Source organism: Pholis gunnellus (assembly GCF_910591455.1).
Source record: "Pholis gunnellus genome assembly, chromosome: 14".
Taxonomy (NCBI): domain Eukaryota; kingdom Metazoa; phylum Chordata; class Actinopteri; order Perciformes; family Pholidae; genus Pholis; species Pholis gunnellus.
In genome coordinates, this window is record NC_136541.1 from 3487892 (window position 1) to 3515768 (window position 27877).

Below are 27877 nucleotides of genomic sequence, written 5' to 3' on the forward strand. Positions count from 1 at the left end.
TTGTTTGTTTTATTTTGTTTGTTGTAGTCACCAAACGATAGCAATGCATTTTGCCACTATTCTGGTTTGTTTTTACTAACTTGTTTTTATTTTCTATGCATCATCTGAATTTTGTACAGTCTGTATAAATGTGTGTTTTTTTTTTTGCCTCTGCGGAACTTGAGAGAATGTGTTGAACTGATTTGTAGTTTTCTGACACGTTAGCGGAGAGCCTCGCTGTGCCTTTTTCTTTTTTTAATAGAACCACCAAGCCATCAGTGTTTTGTTTAAGGTTGATGACGGGCAACGAATGAAGGGTTCCTCTCCAAATAGTTATGAATACAGCGTTGAGTGGGTGGCAATCTAAAAGTCAATGTTTGTAAAACACAGTTCAGCAAAAGTCTGTCTGTAATCATTTTGACTCCTTTTTTTTTTTTAAATGTCTCTTTGGATTGAAACTCTTCAGACGTAGCGCCGGTTGGCCGCGCGTGGTAGCAATGAAATGTGTACAGTGTGATTTGGTTTCTGTGTTAAGCCATATATGTATTCACAGAACGGGATGGAAAGGCGTTGGTGTGTCTTGACTGAGTGACTTAGCTCCATCTGAACAATCAATTGAAATGTCTTTTGTCTAGAAAAAGATATTTTCCCGAGCTGCCTTTTTAAAGGACGTCAGTGTACGGTCGTATTACTGTGTGGCTCCAGGTTTTACTTAATTTAAAGCCAACTCAGGTCCTTAATTCTTCACAGCAAAGCCAAATAGACGCAAAACCTGCCTTATTTGCTAACTAAATTAGCTTTTCTTGAAATGCCTTGTTTTATTTGTAGGATATGAATTGTTCTCTGTCAGTAATTCCACCGAACTCTTTGTGGTGCCTCGATCAAACATTTGTTTTTTTAAAAGGAGTGACTTTAATGTCATTTAGTTGTAAAGATCAGTGGGAAGGGAATGATTTCTAGATCTCTAGAAGGTTTGACAAGAAGAAAAAGGTAACCCCATTGTTCTTAAGTGCCTTTTTTAAAATTCAACAATTCACATTTGCAATTCTGTATTTCTGAAATTATTTATTGAATAAACATTGAAAACAATTTACCCCTATATTGTTAAGATATTATTGTACAATTACTATTTTTGTGGACTTGTTATTGTACCCACTGGTGTGTTACTCTTCTTACAGGAGGCGTGTTATTAATGTGCATGGACTTGATGAGGAAGCAAGTTAGTCCCACTGACAAAAAGATGCAAATGAGTCAAGCAGATAAATTGTTAGAAATAAAGTTGTATTTGCTCTCAATGTACTGACACAGAAATAGATACAGCAGTTTAAGAACAAGACAATGAAGGGAATAGACATGACTTGTATGCATGTTAAAAAAACAATGTCTATATAGATGTATAGACAAAAGCACCAACACAGTAACATAAAAGATGTGCATAAACATCCAAGTGTTTCTGTAAGTTGTAAACGATATTAGTACAAAGAAATACATATTTAATGTGTGGAGTATATCATTTGGAGTAAAGGGACAACAATTCATAGCCCACACATTTCATAACACACACACACATTTTCTTTATTTTTTGTTGTTGATAATGTTATATATCATATGTTGTAAAAATATTTTGTCAATATCACATATTTTGTTCTCTATAATATTGTGAAATTCTTGTATTATATAGATGGAGGCTTCAAATAAGCCCAGTAGCCTTTCTGCCTCTTTTCTGAATTGTGATATTTATATTATATATACATATATATATCTACTGTATATACATATATGTTTCTGTATTTTTTTGTGCAAAATAGACTAAACTAAACTAGTAAAATACAAATGGGGAGCAAGTCTAAATTAAAGACTGGGCTAAAAAAGAAAGTAAAATAAAGATGTAATAGTATGACTTTAGTGGGTGAAAATAAAATAAAAACAAACAGCTAAGAGCTAAAAGCCTCATCGTAGCTGTCAGCCAATCACGTCGCGTTCCATCCCCTGTGAAACGTGACGACATGAGCACACAGGTGATTGGTGGCTTCGGCCGTCCAATCACAGGCCGCGATTTACAGCAAAGTTGTTAACCCCCAACAGTAGCACTTTGGTGTCCACCTCTCTAGTTTCAAGCCTGCTTTGCATCGACAGGAAAACATCGATAAACGCTTTTTTGACGAGGTGGATGTAAAAAAGAAGCGGACGGCGGGACACCGGACAACCGTTTGTTTTTATTAATGTGTCATAGTAGAAGAAGTGGCCGTGGCTACCGTTCACGTTAGTTGTCTCTCTAGCTGCGTCGTGTTGCGTTTCTTCTTCTTCTTTTATTTAACTTGTAGAAATGTTGCCCGTTTGTCTTTAAAATCCTCCAAACGTAGAGTCTAAATGATCCACTCGGTGAGTATTTTTTTTTTCTTGTAATGTTTTTTTGTGTAACTTGAATCGATGGTCGCTTAAAAAAATGTAAAGAAAAGAAAAGGCCCCATCGTGAATAGTGTTTAGTGGCATCAGATGATTTCATGCACGCGATCGGATTCCTGCTGGTCAGCTGGATGCGATTCAACACTAAAAACATCCAAAGTTCCTCATCACTCGTGATATCGATCGATTTAAGGCTAAATAATGTGTTTTTAATGCATCAAAACACGAATCTAGTTCACTAGTTGTTACGTTAATGGCAGAGCTAGAATGTCTGTGATCTAGGTAACAAGGAGAGAGGAAACAAGGTGAAGAGTCGAGGACAGCTTCAGGGATTATTTGTGTCATAATTTCCCCCAAATACGGTTCCTCATCTTTGGTTGGAAATGTGTATAACATTGTTGGATCAGAGGCTTAGGGTGTGTGGCTCAACAGTGCCAGGCAGTCCCTGTGGTCTGCCGGGGAACTGCTTGGTCCTGGTCTTGTCTGGCCCTGGTATTGTCTGGCCCTGTTCTTGCTTGGTCCTGGTCTTGCTTGACCCTGGTCTGGCCTTGTCTTGCCTGGCCCTGGTTTTGCCTAGTCTTGCCTGGCTCTGGTCTTGCCTGCTCCCGGTCTTGCCTGGCCCTGGTCTTGCCTGGTCCTGAATCCCTCATACCCCCCCTGCATTATTTACAGTAACCCACAATAGATCCCCTCCCTACATGGACTCATAAAAAGGAGATAATACTCGTCCTAAACGTTGGAAGACATGCATCCACGAGTTCATCCTGGCTCATGTCATGTTTGCATAATCACTTTTTAAAACATATTAGTAGTTAGGCTGGTAATTATCTGCAATATAAAGAGTATTTTAAAGCATGTCTATATACAGTACAGCTCAATATCAGTGTAAGTTACATGACAAGTTACATTTTCAAAGAAGCATGCATCAATATTAAAGTGACTTCATTTATATCAATGCTCCAATGACACAGAATTTAGCTGACATGTTGATTCTTATCAGTAACATCATCCAAACATCAAGGGGCTCACCTGTCGGCTCAGGTAAAAGGTTTAAAGACGGAATGCGTCACAATAACACTGAGGCAGTATTGATGATGTATCACAAGTACGGTTAGGATGAGACATTCTGAGGGATCAGTGATTTGGACAAAAGTATCTATAAATGGCTCGTTAATAACATTCTTCTTCTGGGGTTTCATTTGCTTCCGCCTTTATGATCAGAATGTTGCTTTGCATAATGGAAATCCGTCCTGATAATGAATAATGAACACCAGGACGGGTCACTTTGGGGACAGGTGAATTTAACTTTTAAGACTCCGAGACCTCGAGCAGCATTCAGGTGCAGCACTGGGTTTGTCTCTAGAGTTCCCCTTTTACTCTAAACACATCGTACTATGACCCAGTGGAAACATGAGACATAAGAGTCAACAGCCACATCAGGGACTTAACCCAAACGTTAGCATTGGCCTGCTAACATGCTCACAATGTCAATGCTAACATGCTGTGTTCACTGTTCTAGCTCAGTGTGGTAGCACGCTAACGTTCACTCATGGAGTGCTGCAGGAGTGAGTCCTAAAACCTGGACATGAGTTTGAATTGTTGCACTTCTGGTTCCCTCGTCTCAAAGTCAATGGGTTGTTTAAAATGGGTTTTTGGTTGGATGCCTGAAATTAGGTCTGTGGTTAACACAGGCCTCAGAGATTTTGCTCTCTGATTTAAAATACGACAGGAAATACCCCACTCTTAAATCTCAAAGTGTCTTTTGTTAATAAGTGGCTAAATTAGACTTTTAGAAAGTCACTGCCAGGAAGCTAAAGGTTGACTGAAGTCATGGAAGCGTGGCGTATTTCCTTTACAGCGGTGTACTAGTGTTAGCGTTTTGCTTCTGGGGATTGCATTCACGCATCAAAAATCACTAAAAATGGTGTTCATTTGTGAAGATTATCTTGTTGAAAAGTATCATAAATGCTTGTTTGCCACATTGTCCAATAATCCAATGGTAACGTCCCATTAGCTTTTTCTTGGGGGAACCAGTGCGATGCTAACTTCTGGGTTAGTTTACAGAAATACATCGATAAGAAGATTATGGACTGGAAGTTTAAGTGACACTGGAGTCACTCACTGGTGGTTTCTAAACAAAATAAATCAGCTTCATGTGAATTGCCTGAAGACAACAGTCCCTGTAGCGATGCCCATGAATCCAGCCAGGTGTGGTCGTTGGAGGGTTCGACCAATTGACCACTGCGGACAATCATAATCAGGTGGTGGACTAGATGCTTCCACTTTGCTCCACCCAGACGACCCTCTCCTAAACCTCTTTAGTCAACAAGTGAAAAGTCTAAGTTGAGTTTGACTAGCGGGCCGCTTGGTTTATCTTTTCCTGTAACTTAGTTCTCAAAATGTCTTTTTTTCAAAGCTTTGCGTTTCTTTTTTAAAGTGCAGAGTTTTTGGCTAAATGTTCTTGTTGCGCTTCTCAATTGGCTCCCAGGTCCTCACGATGGATTTAATGATGAGAAGAGAACCCCGGTTCCCCTGGGTGGACCCCGGCTAAACCTCATGTCATCAACAGGTAAGGTATTCTAATGATTGTGAAATGTTATTAATTAGCACTCCACATGTATGCTTTAGCTGAACATTCAGTTCTCAATCCTGAAGGGTCTGCTGGAGCCCCCCAAACTGAATAATACACATGCTCGTGGAACCGCACACTGTTTTGAATGCAAATATTGAGCTCGTGGTTTGTTGCAGTGTGTCTGTGCTCTGCATTCAAACATGTCGGTGTCCTGAAAGTCTGATCTTTTGACTATCGGACCAGGAGAGGGCGACATTGTTCAGCTGTTGGAACATGTCGCCATAAAGCGTTTCACCTGGAATAAAGTTTTTATAAAGGGGGCTGTTTTAAAGGATCGCCAGTGATGGATGAGGTTCAGCTACTTCTGAGGTAGTTCAGGCGTTGCCCGGAGTGGATAGTGTGGAATGTGTGTCTTGTTCTCCTGATAAGGGATTTGTTGCTCAAGCATAAAACCAACCACCGTAAAAGAAACCTTCAGAGTAATGTACTGTACTAAAGCGTGGCGTTGTTTAGAATATAAAATAACAATCTGGGATTTAATCAGAACTTTTTTTTACGAGGGTAGTTTTATACTCCTGAGGGGAGCCTGTTTTATTAATAAACAAGTTTAAAACACTTTTAATATTCTCTATAATATCAATGCATGACTAAATGGATAAGCTTTGATTTGTCATGATTTGAGAGGTCTGGTAAAAACAAACCATGATTTAACGGATAATCAATAATCTAATATGGACTGTACAGTCAATAAATGTATAATATAAATTAGCAACACTAGATTTTTTTAATAATTAATGCCTAATTAATTGATCTAATCATTGAGCGCTGAAAATTTTACAAAATCTCGTGACATGAATTAGAACTTTATTTTTTGTTATAAACTAATAAATTGACTCGTCTGTTTTGGCTTGTATATTTTTATTTTATTTGTATTATTAGTGATTGAATATAAGTTTGTTCTTACTTTTTAAATGTTCTATTCTGTATTTTTATTTTTCATAATCCATTATTCAGTGTTTTTTATTTTATCAGCGCAATATAGATTTTATTATTAGCAATTGAATATAAGTTATACTTTTTTTTTTTTTTTTTTTTACTTTTACAATTTTCTATTATTTGTATTTTTCATTATCCATTATTTAGTGTTTTATATTTTATATTTATGCTTTTATACATATATATACTTTTTTTAAATTAGCAATTGAATATAAGTTGTTTGTTTTTTACTTTTATAAATGTTATATTCTGTATTTTTCACAATCCATTATTTAGTGGTTTTTTTATTTGCAATATATATTCATATATATTTCTCCCATGCCTAACGTTAATATAAATAATGTACGTGCATGTGTGTAGAGAGGAGTTAAGTTTGCGATAATAAAATGACCCCCTTCCCCCCACACCCACACCCCCGCAACGCGCAAGCGCTCGGGATCGTGTGGGAATGGTCGGTCCGCGAACTGGGGGTTGGACCGCTCCGAGCGAAACCAGAGCAAAAGAGTTTTAAATGTCCGCCATGTTGTCCATGGCGCACTGAACCAAACGATAAGGGGAGAGCGGAGCGTCGGAAAAAAACAGTCCGAGAGAGAGCGACCAAGATCCGGGCCTTTTCCTCTCGGCTCCGTTTTGGCGACGCCCTAAAATACCAAGCTACAACAATCCAACCGTTAGAACAAGAGATATAACCGCACCAGAAACATCCATGAAAGCTCCACTCGGTACCGTTTTGAGTATTGGGAGATCCGATAGATTTATATTGCATCTCGAATTGTGAGGGATTAAAATGAGTAAACTGTCGTTTCGGGCACGGGCGCTGGACGCTTCCAAACCGCTACCCGTCTTCCGTTGTGAGGATTTACCCGACCTACACGAATATGCGTCCATTAACCGGGCCGTGCCACAGATGCCTACGGGGATGGAGAAAGAAGAGGAATCGGTATGCTTTTCTAACCGTCCAGAATTGTGGAAAAATATGTGCTTTTGGTTTATTTTTTTTATTTTGGCGTCCCTCTTTTCTTTTTTTTTTTTTTCTCCTGCGCAAGCTTTCACAAAATGGCCGCTGATTTTTCTCAGGAGAAACACGACGGAATTCTGTTGTAAACGGCTGTTATGTGTGACTGTGGTTTAACGTTTGTGCCACGCGGGGATCTGTTGTGTCTTTATGTGATCAAATTACCCGATTCCTCCGGTTTATTTATGTGTGAGCTGGTTTTTCTGAGTACAAAGGAGTCACGTGACTTCGGCAATTCCGACATTTTGTCTCCGTCTTGTCAGGACTGGTTTTTTTTTTATGTTGGCGTAATTGCGAAGGTCCAGGGCAAGGGGGCGCTAGCGGGTTCCTTTTTTGATTATATGTGGCAGAAATGTCAACACACTGCTGCCGCAATGCATTGAGGGGGAAAAAACACCCCGGTCTCTTGTCATCTTGCATGTTTTTGTGGGTGTATTTGCTCACGTTATTGCTTTATAGTGACATGATTTAGACATTTATCACTTAAGTTCAGGTTCTCACAGTTGGGTACAGTTGGTTAGCTATTACCACTTTGTTAGCCAATGTGTTACAGCCCTCCATGTTTGTTTGGTTTTTTAATGGAGGCTGTGATCATTAACTGTCTTTTGTATAATGCAGCTGTTGTCATTCAGTTATTGCAACCGTTGTTTGAACAGTGAACCATATCCTGCTTATTATTTAATCTCAGTCTTACATATTCCTCTCTATATATCGACTTGTGTTGACATTCTAGATGTGGTCTCTCCTGGGAACAAGGTGGTTTGTGTTATTGTGACCGCAATAACCGTTTCTCTGGGTTTCCTAGTGTTAAACATTGAATCACACCCACAAACTAAAATCTTCCAGCGCGTGTACGTTTTCAAATTAACAACATTTTATTTTTAGCAGATAATTGGTTGTCTTTTAATGGAAGCCTTGTTGTAATATGTCAGATTATTTAGCTGGAGAGAGTGATGTTTTTAGGGATGCATTAGCTACTAGATGCAGGTAAATAGACATAAAGTGTGCTCTTAGTAGTGTTGTGGTTATCTTTAAGACTTAAGGAGTTGTTTATAAACTAGACACACACCGTGGGAAATTCTTTACATTTCGTGTATTAGACAGCTGCCTCTTATTCTTGATCCACTAAGGAGGATATCAGAGTATTGTGCAGTCTTGACTGATGTTTTAAATATAAAGGTATACGGTGACTATCACTCCAGACGTCCCTGGTGGATGATGCTGTTTTCATTCAGTGTGTTGCAGTCAGCCTGGCTCTCCTGCTCCGGATCGGTGTCAGGGGTTCAGTGTGTCAGATGGCAGTGTGGCGCTCGGGATGAGATCAGGGCAGGAGGAGGAGGAGGAGGAAGGAGGAAGGAGGTGCTGCTGGAGGTCTCACTTATGTAACCGTCATATTATCATAAGGGGTAAACCAAGGCCTGCTGAGTGCCAACCGCTCAGCGTGGGGAGCTGTCTGCTCCGAATCCCCCCCCTCGTCTAGTGTAAAGCTAGATGGGAGTATGGTTTTGAATCGGTGTGTTTTTGCGTTATTGTACTGCAAAACCATCGCTGAGTCCAGCATGTGGTTTTGTAATTTATTGTGTGTGTGTGTGTGTGTGTGTGTGTGTGTGTGTGGGGGGGTGGCTTGACCGGAGAGCTGTCATCGCCGAAACTCCCCTCAGCACGTGCGGCTTGTTTGTTTTGGGCCCGAACACTTTTGTCTTGTGTTTACATTTGGGTGAAAGTGAGGTCAGTGTCTGCGGCCCTGGTGGGAACCCGCAGGGATGTGTTTGGGTTGCCTCTCTGCCAGACAGACACGGGCACTAACCGGGACACACAGACACACACACACACATTTCTGGCAGCCCCGCCAGTGTGTCAGCAGTGTGTGACCTCGCTGGGTGGGAATGTGGGACACATGTCACCTGTCCAAAGTCTCTGCACCATGTGTGCCGTGAAACTGAAAGTAACCTTTTTGTCAGCTGTGGGAAATAAACACCAGCCTCCAGAGAGGCTCTTGATTCTAACCCAGCATTTATAGACGAGCCTCGGCTGGATGAGACGCCTTGGGATGGTCCCTGTTTGTGAGTAATCGGTTTCCCTTCATTGTTATGCAACAGTGGGCCCGTGCTCAAGGTTTGAGGGGAAAAATACTAAACCATATTTTCTTATCTTGGTTTACCAGCAGTATTGTGTAATGGAAAAGTTTCTCAATTCAAGCTCTGCAACTCAAACCGTAGCGCTTAGCGCATTCTAGTGTGTGATGTTTGATTTTCATATCCCAGTTACACACACCGCACGTTCAAAACCACCCGCTCCCACGCGGTGCATCCAAACCGCTCTGTAATACAACCACGCGTCCCTCGGCGGCCTTTTTCCGACCGGTCCCTGCGGCCGTCCGTCATGTTAAGAGGCATTTACGGTGTCTGGGAGAAGGTGGAGGAGGCTCTGGCTGCCTCAGCAGACTCGACAGTGATGGATGTGGTCATTTAAAAAGGCTATTTCTAGACTCTGTGTGTGTGTGTGTGTGTGTGTGCGCACCGGCTAATTCTCTGTATTCTGACTGTTCACCTCAATTTCAGTCTTTTATTCTCCGGCAAATAGCAAAAAGTAAACAAACACATTGCTTGATTAGATTTGGCAGCCGACATGTTTTTTGCTCGAGGCTGTTTGCGTTTATGAGTTGTTGTTTTCCCTCAATTGTGGAGCGGTTCGAGGACGTTGATGCGGAAGTTTGGGGGTTTGCCGTGGGGAGTGATTTTGGTGGGGATGGGAACATAAAGGTTATGCAAGCGTACTTGCACAGACAGGGGAGGGGGGGGTCACAGTAAATGCTGCACTTGAATGTGTAAGTGTCGTATGGAGAAGCCTGAGGGAAGCACTGAGAATACAACGGCTACGTCCTCAGAACAGATTGCCGGAGCTCACGACGCTGTGAACGTAAAGTATGAATCGCTGGCCTCTGGTGTGACACGCTGTGTAGAATATTAACCTCGAGCACCAAACTCACGGTCCACATGGTGTTGCTGAACGCGGGGCTCTGGGACACAATATAAAGAGACGGATTCAGAAAGTGTTACAGATTGATGGTATGCTGAAGGTCACACGTTATAAAGTTTACTTTTCTGTTTTTAGCAAGTTATTACTATTTCTTTGCACTAATAGCGTTTTTAAGCCCTCTCCGCTCTGTGTTCAGCCGCCTGCAGTTCAGTCAAAGGTTCACAGAGTTTGTCAGTGTTGTTCTCAGTCGGGTCGGTGCTGGTTTCCCCTGATGAGAAGCGCAGATGTTAATGATTATACAGGACCTGGTTAGTGCAAACAGTTGTTTTTGGATGTAGCAAAGTGATTCTGATGAAATATCACAATTTTAAGCTTCATCTGAGTTTGCTTTTCCTGACTGAAGCGTTTCTCACACGATGTGTTTAAGGGCCGTCGGAAAGTTGAAAATCTGCCAATAATGTTTGCTTTTACAGTGTCTGGCTATTTATAAATGGTGACATTTTGACAATTTTCATTTATATAACAAAAAAAGAACGTTCTTTACAAACTCGACAGGTTTTGGGGTTGAAGTATTGTATTATAATTCATTCCCATGCATGTTACTCAGAGTAATGGTAGTGAGCTGAACAACTAATGTTAATGGACGTTGCATTGATTTGCATTATGACGCGTTCAAGCTCTGTCAGTAAAAATTAGTATTATAACGTAAACATGACGTGTTCTAATGTTAACTTGAATAAATACAATAGTTTAAAGATGTTTTCACACCAGCATAGAATAGATATTAGAGGGAATTCACCCGTTGATCATCCGAACACGAACGTTCATCTCCAGGCAGCGAATAAAACGTATAATTAAAAACTACTGATGCCACGATTAGTTTTCAACCAAAGCAAGTAATTAAATATAAATGCTACTTTCTGAGAAACGGCACACTGATGAAACTCAGTGAACTGTTTGTTGTTCTACTTCTGTCTTCTGGTCGTCATGTGGGACCAAGAGAAACTCAACTTAAAACTAAAATCCAGCCGACTTCAAGAACTGACCTATAAAATCATCTGACCGTGATGTCACAGTCAAATAAATGTTTACCGATATATGAGGCCGCTCAGTCAACCGGACCCGTTGCAACTGTTTTATAGAAAAGTTGCAGTTATAGAGTTGGCAATCTTCCAAGACATTTTTTCGACATACTGGTAGCTTGACAGCCGTTAACTTCTAACAATGGCCGTGTTTTGGGTTTGCTGTCATAATAAGAGAGGCCTGAAGGGACAGGTGGTGCCTTGTGGAGCTCGTGCTGATGGCTGCACTCATCAGAAAAGAGTCGGCAACTCTGGGATGTTTTCTTCTGGTCTGTTATAGTACGTTCTGAATTACGGTTTTAGAATTGCTTGATGAATAAATGTGTAAGAATCTAGGTGATACATGAGAAACTGCAGTGCAGACTGAAACGCATCAAAGCCTTCTATACACTGTGTACTGTCCAGATTTGTATGCTAACCCTATTGCATACAGTTGAGATACTTCTGTATAAATTATTAATCTGTTTAATTCCGATTGTTGGATTAACAGGATGTTTGGCGTCCGTGTGACGAGGCACCTTGATATTTGAGATTCAGACACTAGCTGTAGTGTCTTGCAGTAGAGCTGGTGGGCTTTGGATGTGGTTGGATTTGTATATTGTCTATTAATGAGATTTTAAACTAACTTACTGGAACTAAGATGTAATCTTGAATCTGGTGGAGCGGCATGTCCGCCCACTGAAGCTCTGATAATCCGCACAAGGGAATTTAAAATCCTAAAGTACAAACCAGTTTAAATCTGACACCTCATCTCGTCCTCCATTGTCCTGCTCACCAAAGCTCTGCGCTCCATTAATAACGTTATACATATAGCTGTTAGTTTGTCATTATTACATTCAAAGCTCTGATTAGAAGGTTTTCAAATCAAGCTTCGACAGTCGTCATATTTTATGAATCTATCATCTTTGAAAAATGAGGAAAATATGATTTTTTTACCTTTTGTTGTGGTTGTATAAATGTAATTCATGGTGCTGTTAGATTGCTGCTCGACCGCCTGTTAACGCAGGTGTGTTCCTTGCTGGTGTGAGTTGGGCAGAGTTGTTTTTATACCGCAGCAAAAATGTTGTTTTGGAAACGCCAACAAATATGCATTAAAGCTGTAAGTTTGTTCGATAAGACCATGTTGTGAACTTTGGAAATGTTTCTTTAAGTTATTATCACTTTGAATGCCTCATACTATGCAGTACAGCCTAGTTATGGATTGTGATATTAAAGATAATAGCCTCGTATTAAACGGACCATGCAGCTGTGATATTGTTGCACTAAACAGACTTTTGAAAGGAAGCCATTGCTTTTTTTAAATGGATAGTATCTAGATGAAACCACTCTTTTTATGAAAGTTTCATCGAGTCATTTATAGTGTATTGCGTCTATAAAGTTGAGAGAGATATGCCAAAAGCTCCATCAGACGTTGAGCCGTTGTCCTCGGGGGATCTTTGTTGCCTGTCGGTGATGTCGAGTCGCCACGATATGAAAATGCAAACGATCCCCTAACGACGCTCTTCGATGCTAGTTAATGTAGCAAATCATCCTACAAGATAAACGTGCGTTAGACTCACTTTTAGTGCTGGTTTTTTCAGTTGTTTTCTGTGGAAAAAGACCGACTCGCACTCATTCACATACTTTCTTTTTGACTCGCTCACTGTCTAATTCCCCCCCCCCCCTCACTACTCGCCTGTGTCTCGAGGCCTCAGGAGAAACAATAAACACTCCCCCTCCACCCGAGAGCTGCAGCACGCTGCCTTGTTGACAGACTGCCTGCCAGCGGCTCAGCGGCCAGCTCTGGGCCAAAGGCTCTACTACGACTACGATCACACGAGCTGCCCGCCAGCAAACCAGTTAGTCAGCCAGACATCCAGCCTGTCTGCCTGCCTGCCTGTCTGTCAGCCTGTCTGCCTGCCTGCCTTCCGGCACATTACCCGTCAACCGGCCTGGCAGTGGCGGGCTCTCGTCACACTTGCGGCGGGTAAATGAGGTCGACATGACAGCGTTTAGCAGGCTTAATATTGTGTTGCATTGTTATTGGATGGATTTGTTTCTTGCAGCACTTTTTGTAAAGATTTGGCTTTTGCGTTTTGTTTTTTAAAGGACCAGCAGCTTTGGTCCATTATGTTCTAAATCTCTTGTTGTGGATATTGAGACGGCAAAATAAAAACAGGTTGTTTAGCTCTCGGGACGAGTTCCAAGATGCCGGTTGCCAGTGTTTCTGGTAGAAAGGGAGAGAAATGTCCTCTGTAGCACTTTCTGTTGAATTTATGATAAAAACATCAGCTGTTTAATGCGTCAATCATTTACTCATTCACAGCTGTGTCCTTTAGCTGACGAGTGACATCCAGTCATATCTATGCAGGTCTACAGCATACCCTCATCAATACCGGATTATTGAAGCTGTCGATATTTTGGAGTTTAAAAGTCAAACAATGACAAATCGACCAATCGTGAGTTGTTTTTAACAAACTCATAACATAAACAAACACCTTATTGTTCCCATTTAGATTAGTTCTGTTCTTTCTGAGATTGTGACCCAGAGATGCACTAAGCAGGACGGTTTACAGTTGGAGAAAAATACATTTGTTAGTGCTCTTTGATGGACAAACTGTGTGTTGATGTTAATTACCTCCAAGCTCACTGATAGCCAGCTGTGACCGGTAACGGTCTGTCTTATAAGGCATAATGTGGGCATTGAGACACCTGTTGTAGTTGGACATGGATGTTTGAGGACGGTACTCGGACCAACAAGGCCGCCCCACTTCACCCGTTGCTTGATTTGCATGTTGTGAGATAGTCTCTAGTTTATGGACTGTAGTTTGTGGAGACTTGGCAGACATGTAAGCAGTGACCAATTTACTAGCCTGGACGATCTGTGTGTCATTCTGCTGCTTTGATTCTTTGAGATTCTTTTATAAATGGTTTAATCCTTCAGTGCAAGTGTGTCTGAATTAAACTGTAGACCACCAAACCATGTCACACCGGCTCTAAGCTCTTTATATTGCCTTCATATCGGTTCCAGGTTTAGTTCTGTAGTTGGTAGCTGTGAGGCTCCAACTAGCATCCTTTTTGAAGTAATTGTAACGCTTGTCACTAGAATGAGACCAGCCGGTCCACCTTTAAAGGGACAGCCCACCCCAAAGTGAGCCTGAGCCGACGTTAGCTTTCACTGCGCTGCTGCGTCCACAGCTGTAACATGTGGTCCCCTATAAGACCGACACATGAGAGCGCTGAAGGTGATGTGGCAGACTAAACTTTAAATACTCCAGAGCACGTCCTGTAACATTGTATTCACCACTCGCAGTTTCTACAGTCACCATTTCTAAATGTTCTGTAAATACCACCCAGGCTAAACGTAGACACTCTGCTCAGTGCTTCAGGTGTGTGTGTGTGTGTGTGTGTGTGTCCCCCTCTCCCCTCTCAGTGCTTCAGGTGTCTCACCCCCCCCCCTCTCTCTCGGTGCTTCAGGTGTCTCACCCTCCCTGTCTTTTGTCTCTGCAGGAACACCATCTCCAGCGGGCCATCTCGGCGCAGCAGGTGTACGGCGAGAAGCGAGACAACATGGTCATCCCGGTGCCCGAGGCGGAGAGCGACATCACCTACTACGAATCCCTCTACCCCGGGGAGTTCAAGATGCCAAAGCAGCTCATTCACATACAGCGTGAGTGGGCTTCTCTATAACGAATCTGTGACGCTGAGAGAGGAGAGGATGAGCTCCGTGCAACAGATTAGGCACCTCGGTCATATTAGTGGTTCCTTCAATTATTTTGAATGCATTAAGGGACACGTTGATCAAAATGATCATTCACAACGAGGAGAATATTCCACATTAGTGTGTTTTTTATTTGTAAACTTCATTAGAACCTTTTAATTTCAGTAGATTAACTTTTGGACTATAAAGTTTTCAACACAAGAAGGTGGATATTTCCTGGTGTTGTGTTTTTATTAAACTCATGAACCCACCGGTACTAAATGTTTCAGACGGCTATTCATGTGTTTATGAGCTTTCACTGAGTGGTCAGAGTTTGTGAGATGGTTCAGTAATGATATCTAAGAACATTGGTTGACTAGATTGCTTAGTTGAGTAACCACGTCTGTGTCACAAGAGGTTGTCGTGATTGTCTCTCAAAGGAAAGCAATTTGCTGTACCCGACGTGCAGACGGACGCCGTTATCAGTCGGAGGCTGAAATGACAAATGTTTTGTGCTGTCAAATCGCTGTCAGACTAATTTCAAGGTTTCCTCGGAGGTCTAGACGGCCTGAGACGTGTAGAAAATACAGCGTTTCTTCAAACGGCTGTCTGTCGTCTAGGTGTGAGTGCACTTAACGCAGCTGCACATTATTTCATGAGGTGACAGTTGATAAATGCAGCACAGAATCAAGTTTCTGCAGAAAAAAAATACAGATTGAAAATGGGAAAACTTTTCCAAAATTCGCCGTCTTTAAGATGAAGCAGCGACTCCTCGGGTCTGCACATTGTTTTTGCTCTCTGATTGTGAGCACAGCAGCTGTGTGTGTGAGATTTAAAAGCTGGTTTCATTTGATTTCGGCACGATTGATCACCGAGGCTCGAGACAAACCTAGAAGACTTGCACGATAATGTGTCTGGTCGGTCTGAGCCGCCGGGTTGGATGTGACTGAATGTACCAAACGTCACGCAACAAAATAAACATTCTATACACAGTTTGTTACTTCTAGTCAGTCCTGGAGGGTTAAATCTGCTGTCATTATGCCTGATAATCATCTAGTGTGTTGCTGGGTGGGCTGTACTCTTAAAGCAATTATGTATTCCAGTGAAGTGTGAGAACATTAGTCCCGTGTAGTATAATGAATATATTCCATCGTTCCACAGGAAGGACCTGCATCAGGTGTCTGGTTTTGTCTGGGATGCTGCAGGTCTCTGTTCGCTGAGTGACTCAGACAAATACTTTGTGTAGAAACTAAACGGTGGCGTCTGACGTGCAACAGTCCTATAAATACGACTCGTTGTGTTCCTCTGAACATGAACCTCTGCTTACGTCAGCGTTTCATTGCATTAGTTTATGTCTTTGTTCAGCAATAGAGGAAAACTGTTTCTTAATCCTCAAGTTTCTCTCAGCTGCAGCAACTGTTTTTTGTTTTTATTTTTAAAGCATGTGTGCGGTTTGTAATATGGTGCAGTGTTTAAATCACTGGGTTCATGCTGCGAATTAAGCTATTTAATAATGTGTCTCATTGTGTGTAGTAGTGGGACAATCTGGTCAATATCTGTAGGTTTATGTTTAAATCTTACTCTTACATTTGTTTCATTTAGTTGTGTCGGACAGGGTGTGATGGATTTTGCTCTTCGGTACACAGCAGTGTTAAGAACGGTCATTAAAAGACTTAAATGATGATGAATCGTAGAGATGGACTGCTGTGTAGGTGGGAAGGTTGAGTAGAGAGGATGTGGTATAGACTGGCCTTATAGACATGCTATGTGTATCTGACATGAAAGAGGTGAGTAACTGTCAGTATGAGAAGGAACCATCTTTTAATCTCTCCTCTCTTGTTAAATCATGACAGTGAATTGTGGGATTCACTGTCGGCTGCACACAGACGATAGAGTTCATAGAAATATGTTTCTGCGTTGTAACGCTGCCTTCAGTCATTACCAGAACAATTAGGTCGATTTAAGGGCGGTTGCACCAAATGCTTTTCTGAGTATGGAGATTACAAAAGTGGAAAATAACTGCAAGAGCGAGTGTTGCATTGAATTTTAAGAACAGACATGTGGACGAGTTATTTAATTCTTTTATAATCAGATTATAACCATTTTGCGTTGGTCACAAATCTGCAGTGTTTCATCGCCTGTAGACTCATCCTCATCCTTCCTCGTTTCCTTTCCTTCCTCCCTGCAGCTTTCAGCTTGGACACAGAGCAGCCCGACTACGACCTCGACTCGGAAGACGATGCGTTTGTCAACAAGCTGAAGAAGAAGATGGAGATCAGCTTCCTGCAGTTTGAGGAGATGATTGACCGGCTGGAGAAAGGCAGTGGACAGCAGGTCGGCAGACAAATGCAATATATATATATATATATATATATATATATACACACACACACATTTATGGCAACATGCTGATACAGTGTTGAAATAACGGATCAGTCAGTTATTCATCACAAATGTAACTCGTGTCTTCTTCTTTAAGGCGGTGAGCCTTCCGGAGGCCAAACTGCTGCTGAAGGAGGACGACGAGCTCATCAAGGAGGTCTTCGACTACTGGAGCCGCAAGAGGAAAAACAGCCGAGCCAACTGTCTCATCCCCAACGTCAAGCAGGAGAGGCGGGACGGCTCCAGCACCAGCGATCCCTACGTGGCCTTCCGACGGCGCACCGAGAAGATGCAGACCAGGAAGGTGGGTCGTGTTTACGCTCAGGGTCTTTATGGGCAGTCTGTGATCGTCGTGGTGGATTTCAGGCTGAAATGATGTCTCTCGTTAGCCGTTGCATTGTGCGGCAGGACGTGTTGTTAGTGCCGTCACGTGACCACATCTGTGGAGGCAATAATGCGTTTTTAAACACCTTTGTTACTGGACGTATTTCCCCATGTTTGACGGGCTTCCTCTCACAGTGATAACATTCTGCTGTGTCACCGTCTTTTGTGAAGCCGGATCCGGTTTTGACGCGTTGTAAACGCCTCACAGGCCTCACCCGAGACGTACGCGACTATGTTGATTGTGTTCTCAGTCGCTGAACCCGACGGGCTGACAAAAGAGGAATGCTGTCGGACGCCACAACCACGTTCAATCCCAGCGTCACTGAGAGCGCGTTGTGTCAGCGCAGCTTTCATTAATGCTGTCGGTCTTGACAATAAATTAAAAGCGGATCTGTTTTCCTATTTGTCTGCTCAACGAGCTTCTCTGTGAGATGGTGATTGATGAAGGAGTAACCGTTGATTATCTTACGACACTGACGTCAGTCAGTTAACAGACCATGATTTCAGATAACAAATACTCCCAACTAGGGTTGGGTGACATGATGTATAATCAGTGACTGTACAGTTTCCACCGCGGCGTTAACACTCACGTGGTGTTGTGATATCACAAATCCATTTACTTTGCAAGGTAATGTGATTTTTGGGCAGAAATCACTCTGTAAATGCAAACCAGTACAATATGAGGAAGAACGTCGGTCATATTGTGCTGTATGAAGTCAGGCTGCTATTTATTTGCACCTGTTAATCCTCAGACCTGTAACGGGGATCGGTTCTTCCACTTTCAGGGACATTTACTTTTGACTTATGTGAGGCAGCTGTTCTTGTTTGTATGATTGTTCCAAATACAAAACAATCAATTGTGAGAAAGTATGGTAATTTAAAACAATTACTTCACTAATTTACAGGTCAGTCACTGTATTGTGATATATAAACAGTTGCCGTGATAGAAGGTTTTGTCCGTATCACCATCCTTACTAATTAACCAGAACCGCTGCACCCCTAAAATATCAAACTATTACTTTAACATGGACTCCAGTGGAGTTTTCTTAAGTGTTACTACACTGCTGAACACTGACTGCTCGCTTCTGAAGCATGTTTATGCCACCAAGTGGTCATTTGAAGAACTTTAGCCTCGGTGTTAACTTTCTGATCTTAATAAGCTGTTTGCTTTCATTCAAACAAATGTGTTACAAACCTACCAGATGTTTATATTCACATTTGAAGCACATAAAGTAACATGTAATATATTTAAATGAAAAAGAAATTCAAAGTTCATAATAGCTGCCGGTTTTCTGAGGCTCAAAGCATTTTACATCTAATCCTCGTGGCTTAAACGCGGCCTGTTCTTCTTCAGTATTGCTTATTTCCATTTTCCTCCTTCACCCCTCAAGAACCGTAAGAACGACGAGGCGTCCTACGAGAAGATGCTGAAGCTGCGCAGGGATCTCAGCCGAGCCGTCACCATCCTGGAGATGATCAAGAGGAGGGAGAAGAGCAAGAGAGAGCTGCTGCACCTCACACTGGAGATCTTTGAGAAGAGGTGAGCCTTTGAAACATGGAGACGGTTGATGAGTCCGAGAGGAAAAACGACTGAACTAAATGGTTTTTCTTTCTTTCCTGTTGCAGAAACGTCATGTCGGACTACAGCGGGGAGGTCATGGCCGAGGTGTTGGCTGAACGGGCGCTGGTGAGGCCGCAGATCATTCCCCTGGTCCCAGTCACGAACCAGTACCGACACCAGGACCACATGGACCTCAAGGACTACAAGTGCAAGGTGAGGCTCAGCTTTAACTTCAGGGTTCTGACTCTGGACGGTATACATTAGAGAAAGTGTTATTTATATTTATATAAGAGGGCTGTCAGTGACATTGTTGTATTTGTGTATTTGTACTATTCCTCTCCTGGTGTAAGGCAAGTTCATGTGAATGTTCAGCCACTATAAACAGATTTCAGTGAACTTGTAATGCATTTTGAGAGATCTGTTTGTCACATTAATTATGGCCCGTCGTCTCTTTAACGGGTGCTTTTTAGGAGGTCCAAAGTCTCACGAGTTATCTCTTTCTTTCCCCCCTTTTAGCCCGAGAAGACAGAAGTTCCCCGACAGAAGAGGAAGTACGAGAAGAAGCAGAAGGCGTTGCCTCTGTCGTCGGGCGCCCCCCACCATCCGGGTCCCGTCGTCTTCAACGCCAAGGACCTCAACCAGTACGACTTCCCGAGCTCGGACGACGAGCCCTTCTCCCAGGTACGAGCACCGCTCGGTGCCTACCGGAGCTCTTTACCCGCACTCTGCCCCACTCCAAATTGCGAAACGGCACGAGACAAGTGGGCGGGGCTTCAGTGTTATGAATTCTGCTCTTCCACTGACCTTTGAAACCTCTTGTGTGTCCACAGCTGCACTCGGGCTCATCGGAAGCAGAGGAGGAGAACGACCCCGATGGTGCCTATGCCTTTCGCAGGAAGGCAGGCTGCCAGTACTACGCTGTGAGTACCGTGGTCATCCACGCAAAGTATTTAAACAGTTAAAAAATACCACGTCGGATCTTTAATTTGACATGATGGTGGGTTTAAGGGGTCATTGTGTCCCAGCAGTGGTTGTAGATGCATTTAAATGCTCTTTACAGGCTCTGGTTATAACGGGAACGGTTATCTACGTTGAGTTGTTGTCTTATAAAATGCATTTAGTTCACACTTTAGACTTGAGATTTCTTGACGTGGTCTCTAAATCGACCCGTCGGAGATCCGAGGTTTCTGTACGCAGACGGTGAGAATGAAACGAGTCTCTTTTGCTCCAGACTCGTCAGGACCGCGTGGGCAGCTGGCCGTGGTGCGGACCCTGGGACGACGGTTTGGCAGAAGCTCGTTTTCGCTACAGTCTCACCACGCTCACCGTGCCGCGGCGCTGCCTCGGCATGGCTCGGCGACGCGTGGGACGAGGCGGCAGGTCGGTTCAATCCTCTGTTTTTTTTAATAATATGTGGCGTGTTGATGGCTTTTTGAAATGCCAGACGAATGAGGCGAGTTACCTGACGCTCTCCTCCTCCCTCAGGGTGTTGCTGGACAGGGCGTTCACGGACCACGACAACGTTTTCCACGGACTGGACCCAGAAATGCTCGACCTGCCTCCTCCCCCCTCGCCGCCTCCTCCTCCTCCTCCTACAACTACTTCACGCTCGCCGGCCACCGACAAGTTTGCCAGTACCTCAGAAACAAATACCTCGGACAGAAGTTCCTCTCGCAACTCCTCTCTTTCCTCTCCCACGGACCTCAGTCAGATACTGTTGAATATAAAGTCGTGCCGATGGAGGCACTTTAGACCACGGACACTACCACTACACGAGCTGGACAACGCCCACCCGCTATTCAGGAAGCTGAGTCGAGGCCTGAAGCGACCGACCTCTTCCTCCACAGCTGGAGGTCAGCCGTACGGCTCTCAACGGCCGGTGAGGGTCGTCGCTGCACCCCCGCCCGTCGCTGGTAGGTGGACCGGCTGCCCCCCAACACACACATGTTGTCAGACCGCCATCTCTGCTTTGGTTAATTATGAATGTATTCTTGCAAAAACGGGACACAAACGCACCACTACACACAACTTCTCTACCAATGAGCTCGTTTTTAGTGGCCCAGTTCCCTCAGCCTGGAGATGTTGAGCCATGCCAGTAGTTTGTTATATTTAACCAGGCGTTGAGATATTTGCTACTGAGATTTCTGCCGTCACTCCTCTACAGTAGAGGTGGATACATACTTTGTTTGTGCAGAGAAAAACTTTAAAATATTCCAAATTAGTCCCGTTAATAAGTTTTCACACGGATCATTTCTCTTGTAGAAAGTCGTCCCAATGAAAACAGTTAACAAGATCAGTGGATTATGAAAAGACTGGTTGCGTTTGAGCCTCTTTTTTTATGTTAGAATAAGATTAAATTAAATCCCATTTCCTCTTGATGGTGTGTGAGAGGAGCACATGAAACCAGGTTGACCCTGAACAGCTCTGCTGGTTCAGAGGTCTTCAGTAAAGTGGAACAATTTAGCAAAATCTTAATTGTGATGATTTTGACTGATTGAATTTGCAATATTATTCATTTTCATTTAAAAACATCTCCTGATATTGGTGTGGTGTTTTTAAGGGAACTGAATCAAATGGATGTTTTGTTAAGTCTTTAAAATGTGACATCTCTGCAGCGCGACTATTTATATTATTTGGTTAAAAATGCTATTTTGACACATTTCACCATAACCAGATGTTGCACTCTGCGATTTAAGAATTGCAGTAGTCTATAATCCTCAGCAACTGTCCACGAATCTATCCGGGATGCTCTCCCTTTTACCTGGATTGAGGCGATCACGTTCTCCTCGTCTGCTGGAAGTGTCTTTAATTGCAGCACGAGTGTCGGTCCTAACCCTCCAGCTGTGCTGTGAACCTTTTTATTTACTGCGTAGTTCATCGTGTGCAGCCGTCGCTTTGCATTCACAGCGCGCCCCCTCCCCACCCAGTCCACAAGGTGTCAGTTAGAACTGAGTTTTGATAAATTCATGAGGTGCGCGTGTGTGCGCGTGCGTGTGTGCGCGTGTGTGTGTGTGTGTGCGTGTGTGTGCGAGCTGAATATAAACTAAATGCCACAGCTCCCCGGTGGCTTCACTGAGGGCATCGATGTCGCTACAAGCACTTCACAGGAGATGTTTATGTTTTGATGTGGATGAAAACAACCGCGTTTTGATGGAATAAATTGAAGGACGCCGTTGTAATGAAAAGCTTTTTTGAGAGGAACTACAGCGGCGGTTAAGTCTGCGTCGTAAGCGCTTCTGAATTAATAAGTTGAGTGTTTTGATTAAAACGAGACGGAGGCAGATTAAATGAAAGGAGCGTGAAGGGTGTTCCAGATGGAGGCGGAGCCAGAGGACGAGCTGTGACTTTCAGATGAGTCCTGGATGCTGTGAAGTGGAGAACTGAAAAAACGATCTATATTTTACTGAAGCACAAGGCCATAATCAACAGACCGCCAGTAAAGAGACTTGAGGCATGTTATTTACAGGAGAAGTGACTGGAACGCTAATAAGACCACGAGTAGAGTCTCCAGAGCAGCTTCATTATGAACCCGAGGCGTGCTGTATTTCACTATACACAAACAACCTCGTGCATCAGTGCTGAGCTTCTCACAGAGCTGGTGCTGAATTAGAAGAAGCTACAGAAGGTTTGGCCGAGGACTGTTTCAGAGCCACAGATTGTGTTATTGATCTGATCCTTCACCACTCGACCGCCATGTTTCTGAGCCGAAGACTTGTTTCCAAAAGTAGTCGGGTACTTCTGAAGAATTCAGTTTATTCAAACGCAGCACATAAGAGTCAGCTGCGTCTCTAAATCGCACACAAACACACACACACGTCTTTGCAACGTTTCATAGATTTGTCTCCGAGTCTCCTGTGAAACGACATGTTTTAAACGTGTGACTCTGATTTCCAGATGCGTAACAGACTCTTTGTGTGTCCCTCAGCTTTCACAGCCGAACAGTACCAGCAGCATCAGGAGCAGCTGGCCCTGATGCAGAAACAGCAGCTGGAGCAGATCCAGCTGCAACAGCGAGCCAACAGCACCGCCACTACAAACAGCACAAAGGTCGGTGGCCCACAGGTCGGTTGTGGTCGTTTTGCCCTCAGTTCTGTCTCCTCTCATCAGTGGCTTTAACCGTCCCCTTCTCCACCACAGGGCCTGGCGAATACGTTGGACCAGGCCGGCGCTCAGTTCGCCGCCTCGGCCCTCGTCACCGCCGACAAGCTGCTGGCTCTCAAAACCAAGGAGGAGCTAGCCCTGGGAGGCGGAGTCAATGGCGTCCTCTCCCCCTCAGGTACGACGACGCGTTTCGAAACGGGAGGATCTCACACAACATTTGTCTTCTGTGAATAAAGTGACTGCATGTCGTTGAGTGTGACCCTCCTCTGACACCATCAGTCAACACAAAAATAATAATTGTTTTGAGAACAGAATATGCCGTCACAGTAACGGCTGAAGTAATTATCCTCACTATGTTTAATAATCTTTATTTCTCACGAGCAACACTGGAAATGTGTTTCCACAACTTATCCCAGTTTGAGATTATTTATAACCACAAAAATATAGTTCGTTTAAAAAATAATAATAATGCAACCGCAAAGTAATAGAAAAACTAAAAGCAATTAAAATGTAAAGTGCACTTCACCAAAGTGTTGCGTTACAGTTACACTGAACAAAGCAAACTATGGGGGTGAAGTAATTGCGGTCCTAAAAACCTCAGAATGCAGAGAGTGCTGATAACGGCACGAAGCACGAAACTCCACAAACAACCAGCGACGGACCGATTCAGGAGATAACGGCGAAAAGTGACAATTTAATTTCCATTTGAGATTATTCTGCAGACCGTGGATCTTTTTAAAAAGATAAAAACTTAGATAATCATTATTTGTTCTAATAGCTACTTTTCTTTTGTGATTCTGGTGAAAAGGAATAAATCCAGCTCTTAAAACGACCTTCTGCCTCGCAGCAGATATTTATAAAGTTGATGCATGAATAGAGCTGGTTCAACAGCGAACTGTGATTGATTATAAAGGATTCACACTTTAAAGTACATGTTCAGTACTTCAGGTTCACCAAATACATTCAGGGTTTCTCCTCAAAGAACAGTTGATAATTGAAATCTTCCATCTCTAAACCCCCCCGCCCCCACCCCACCACCCCCCGGCCTCTTTTGACCCCCCAGGTGTCTACAAGGGCTTGCACCTCTCGAGCACAGCGTCCCCTTCCCCGGCTCCACCCACCTCCACCCCGACACCCGCCTTGCTCCACCCCTGCACCACCAGTAACAACAACGGCACCGCCCACACCGCCGCCACTAACGCCGCCGCCACTCAGGTCCTGCTGGGAAACAACAACAACAACAACAGCCTCCGTCTGGGTGTTCCCACGGGCAAGCGCGTCCACGCCCCCCGGACGCTGAGCGCCGCCATGTCGACATCCGCCTTAAAGCTCGCCCACGCGGCCACCGCAACCGCCAACTGTCAGAAACCCAAGAACGCCACGGCCTCGGCCTCGCCGCTGGACAAAGTGCCCAGGTGAGAGAAACGGGCGACCGGAGTGTTGGACGCTTTCAAAGGGTGACGTGTCTGGATGAATGTCTTGAGCTCTATAGCTAGCTGCTGGAGAGACTCAGCTTAACGTATGTGTGGAGATATTCCAAAAACAAGAGAGGCTGTTTAAAGCCTTTGATTAGATTATGAAAGAATGTGTATTCTTTATTTTTATTAGCATTGGAGAAAGGGCCTTATAACTGTAGAAGAAAGTGTAAAATGTGTCTGAAGTTCTATTCCACTGCAGGAACTTGAGGAAATGTAACGCTAGTCACGAGTTCTGCTTGTGCCAGATTGAGAACTGAGTTTCAGGCGCCGCTCAATGAGAGAAGTTCCAGGTACTTTTTAAAGGAGCTGCTGGCTCAGTTCAGGTTACGAGACGCTCCAGATCAAGTTCCTGCAGTGGGTGACTGAAACCTCTTTCACTACTATGCAGCTGACCGTCTGTCTTTTTGTCTCTTTGTCCCTCAGGGAGAACCACGAACAAGACAAGCCAGCACTGAACAGTCTATCAGAGAACACAGTGGCCATGGAGGTCACGTAGGGGGGGGGCGCCTCCGTCGTTGTTTTTGTTTTAAGGTGCTATGCATCGTTCGTTAGTGGTGAAAGCAAAGTGGTGGCGGAACGAGCACAGCAAAGGCTTCTGGGACTTAATTGCAATGCTCGTCTCGTACAATTATTTTTTTTCCCCCCCCCCCCCCCCCTCTCAACCCATTTCCCTATTTGTTACTGTTAATAAGAGATCGTATGTAAATTCTTAATATGGCAATTATATGTACAGTACTGCATATTTGTAATACCCCCCCCCCTTTGTTCTTGTATATAACATTACTTGAATACAGAATTGTTCATTTGTGATGTTTTGCACTCGAGATATTGAAAAACAAAAACGACACAAAAAAAAAATCAAAATTAAAAAGAGAGAACGAGACGAACTGGAGTGTGAGCGTTGAACCACGGTGATGTCATCAGAGCTGCTGTCTCATCTATTTATTGTGCCGTGTTTACAAAAGCTTTCTTTATTTCTACGTTCATGTTTCGTTTCTTTTTAAATCCGTTTTCTTTATATTTTTTTTTATACACTGTACCCCTCACCGGTGCCCCGTGCTGTAGTCAGTGTTTAGATAGATTTTTACAAAAAGAAAAAAAAAGATAAAGAAACACTTTGTATTTCTTTTGGATGTTGTGAACATGGCCGTGAGCTCGTCGGGCGTTCGTCGTGTTGAGTCCGTGGAGACGTGCGTTCACACAGATTGAGGCAGAAGAAGAAGATGACGACGTCGGGTGTGGATTTGTTTGTCGTCGGCATCAGTTTGTCGGTTAATCAGTTTCCACGAAGCTCTTCCATACGTTTAATATTCCTGAGACAAGTAACAAAACCATGGGGACGATGACGACTCTTACCCAGAAGACTTTGCTGCTTCTGACTCATCTAAGCACTATATGATTTACTTTATTGATTGATGCTGCTTTTGTTTGATTTTCTCAAAGATACCCCCCCCCCCCCCTATCATTTTTAAAAATATATTTTTGTATCTGTACATATTCCTCACAAGAAGACTTCATTCTTTTCTTACTTGTTGATCTTTAAAAAAAAAACTAAGGGAGTACAAAAAAAAAAAAAACATGCAGTAACTGACATCATCATTCCAGCTTCTACATCAAAGGAAGAAAACATGAAGTGAGAAAAAAGAAGAAACTGTTTTCTCTACTTTTTAAGAACTCTCCAGAAGGCTGAACGGCCTCTGAGTGATCGGGTGCCTTCATTTGGGGGAAAAATACAAGAAAAAAAAAAACCTTTAAAAACAGTCTCTTCTGTGAAGAGTTTGGTACTGAACAAGGCTACTTGTAGTTTTTCTTTGTCTGTACCACAGTCCCAATGCCCGCTCCAATGGCCCCGTTGATTCATGAGTTTTTGTTTTTGTAGACCCTTCACACACACACACACACACACACACACACACACACACACACACACACACACACACACACACACACACACACACACACACACACACACACACACACACACACACACACACACACACACGGGAAAGACTAAGAATCCTCTTGAATTGTCATGAAATGAAATAAAAATCCAGGGCATTATGTTTGGAGCAGCATGTCTCGTTTGTTTCAATGTCCTGAAGTGAACCGGCTCGGCTTGCTGGGTCTCTGAGGGAAGAACCGCCGGAATAAACCCGGTTCAGCTCTCTGGCTGTGAACGATGCGTCTCGTGTGCGTCTGTATTCGGCTAACGAAGGTAGAGAGTGAGCAGAAAAGGTCCTTTTATAAATGGCGGAGGTGGCTCGTTATTTTTTGGGTAATTCAGCTCTCAGGGAGTCACGATGTGTAACGGGATAGTTCAGATTTTGTATGTTGTGAGGTATTGTGTGAATTTTGCCAAACTAACCGATGTAGGCAGCGTTACACCAGCAGATCACATGTTTCTGTAAACGGTTCTTGTCAAAGGAGTCTTGTGGCTTTGAAGAGAGCAGAGTTAACCTCTTCGTTTCACCGTCAGACGCTCCGACAGCGAGGTGAAGTGCTGAAAGTATTCTAAATATCGTAACGTACTCTTAAACTGATGTGGATTTACTCTGTTTCTCTAAATTGGGAGCTGTAACACTAATCAACCCCGCTTAAACATATGAGGTGTATTAACCATTTTATTAACTTGTGTAAACCAGAGCTTTTTCCAGGCATTTAACCAAAAACCCATTAAATATATATAACTCCCTGACTTCAAGACGGGGAAACTAGAAGAGCAGAAAGTGCTGACTCACTTCTTTTTCGGACTAAATCCTGCCGCACGCTGTTTTCCCACAAGTTGGAACACATGAAGCCTTCCTGTTTACTGCAGTTTGACTTGAATGTCTCCAGATGTAACACTCTCACTCTTTGATGTTGCCGCCTTTCAATGATTATGTCGGTATGACGCTATAATACGCCGTTTCATTGCCTTAACCTGGCAACAAACTGGGCTCTGTTTTAAGCCCATGTAGTCGTCCTTAATGTGCATAAATTAATCAGAGGACGTAGTGAATGTAGGTCAATGAGATCAATGGAACCAGGCTTGTTTTCTGTAATGCTCGTTTCGCCATCGAGCTGATTCAGTACTTTAACGAGCGCACCGACTCCAGCTTTCATTGCACGCTGCTGCATTGCAGTAGAGTCGGCTATTAAAGCAAAATACAAAAAAAACATGAATTCATTCTGAAAGAAAAGGCCGGTCGCGACCGCTGTAGCTGTTTACCTGTGGCTCTTATTCATAGGAGGACACACTAAACGGGGGACGGATAAGAGACGAC

General features: G+C 43.3%; 1 protein-coding gene across 3 annotated transcripts; it reads left to right on the top strand.

The window, feature by feature from the left end:
* Positions 1-2127: 2127 nt before the first annotated feature.
* On the top strand, positions 2128-26616 carry LOC306706211 (enhancer of polycomb homolog 1-like). 3 transcript variants are annotated; one of them, XM_079173188.1, is made up of 15 exons: positions 2128-2361; positions 4874-4954; positions 14519-14678; positions 16897-17042; positions 17188-17394; positions 18866-19014; positions 19101-19248; positions 19552-19716; positions 19866-19955; positions 20267-20415; positions 20521-20948; positions 22961-23097; positions 23173-23311; positions 24200-24551; positions 25038-26616. In XM_079173188.1, the coding sequence occupies exons 3-15, from the start codon at positions 14579-14581 to the stop codon at positions 25108-25110; spliced, it is 2283 nt and encodes a 760-aa protein (XP_079029314.1). In that variant the 5' UTR covers positions 2128-2361; positions 4874-4954; positions 14519-14578; the 3' UTR covers positions 25111-26616. The 3 variants fall into 3 exon arrangements, with proteins under 3 accessions (XP_079029314.1, XP_079029312.1, XP_079029313.1); XM_079173186.1 differs by lacking the exons at positions 2128-2361; positions 4874-4954 and adding an exon at positions 6482-6893; XM_079173187.1 differs by lacking the exons at positions 2128-2361; positions 4874-4954 and adding an exon at positions 6482-6893 and having other exon boundaries at positions 22961-23082.
* Positions 26617-27877: the final 1261 nt, after the last annotated feature.

Bases quoted from the DNA above. Each gene is read 5' to 3' on its own strand.
- LOC306706211 (XM_079173186.1), top strand. From the start codon at position 6,741: ATGAGTAAACTGTCGTTTCGGGCACGGGCGCTGGACGCTTCCAAACCG. The intron at 19,717-19,865 runs GTACGAGCACCG...GTGTGTCCACAG, and splicing joins ACGACGAGCCCTTCTCCCAG to CTGCACTCGGGCTCATCGGA. The intron at 19,956-20,266 runs GTGAGTACCGTG...CTTTTGCTCCAG, and splicing joins CAGGCTGCCAGTACTACGCT to ACTCGTCAGGACCGCGTGGG.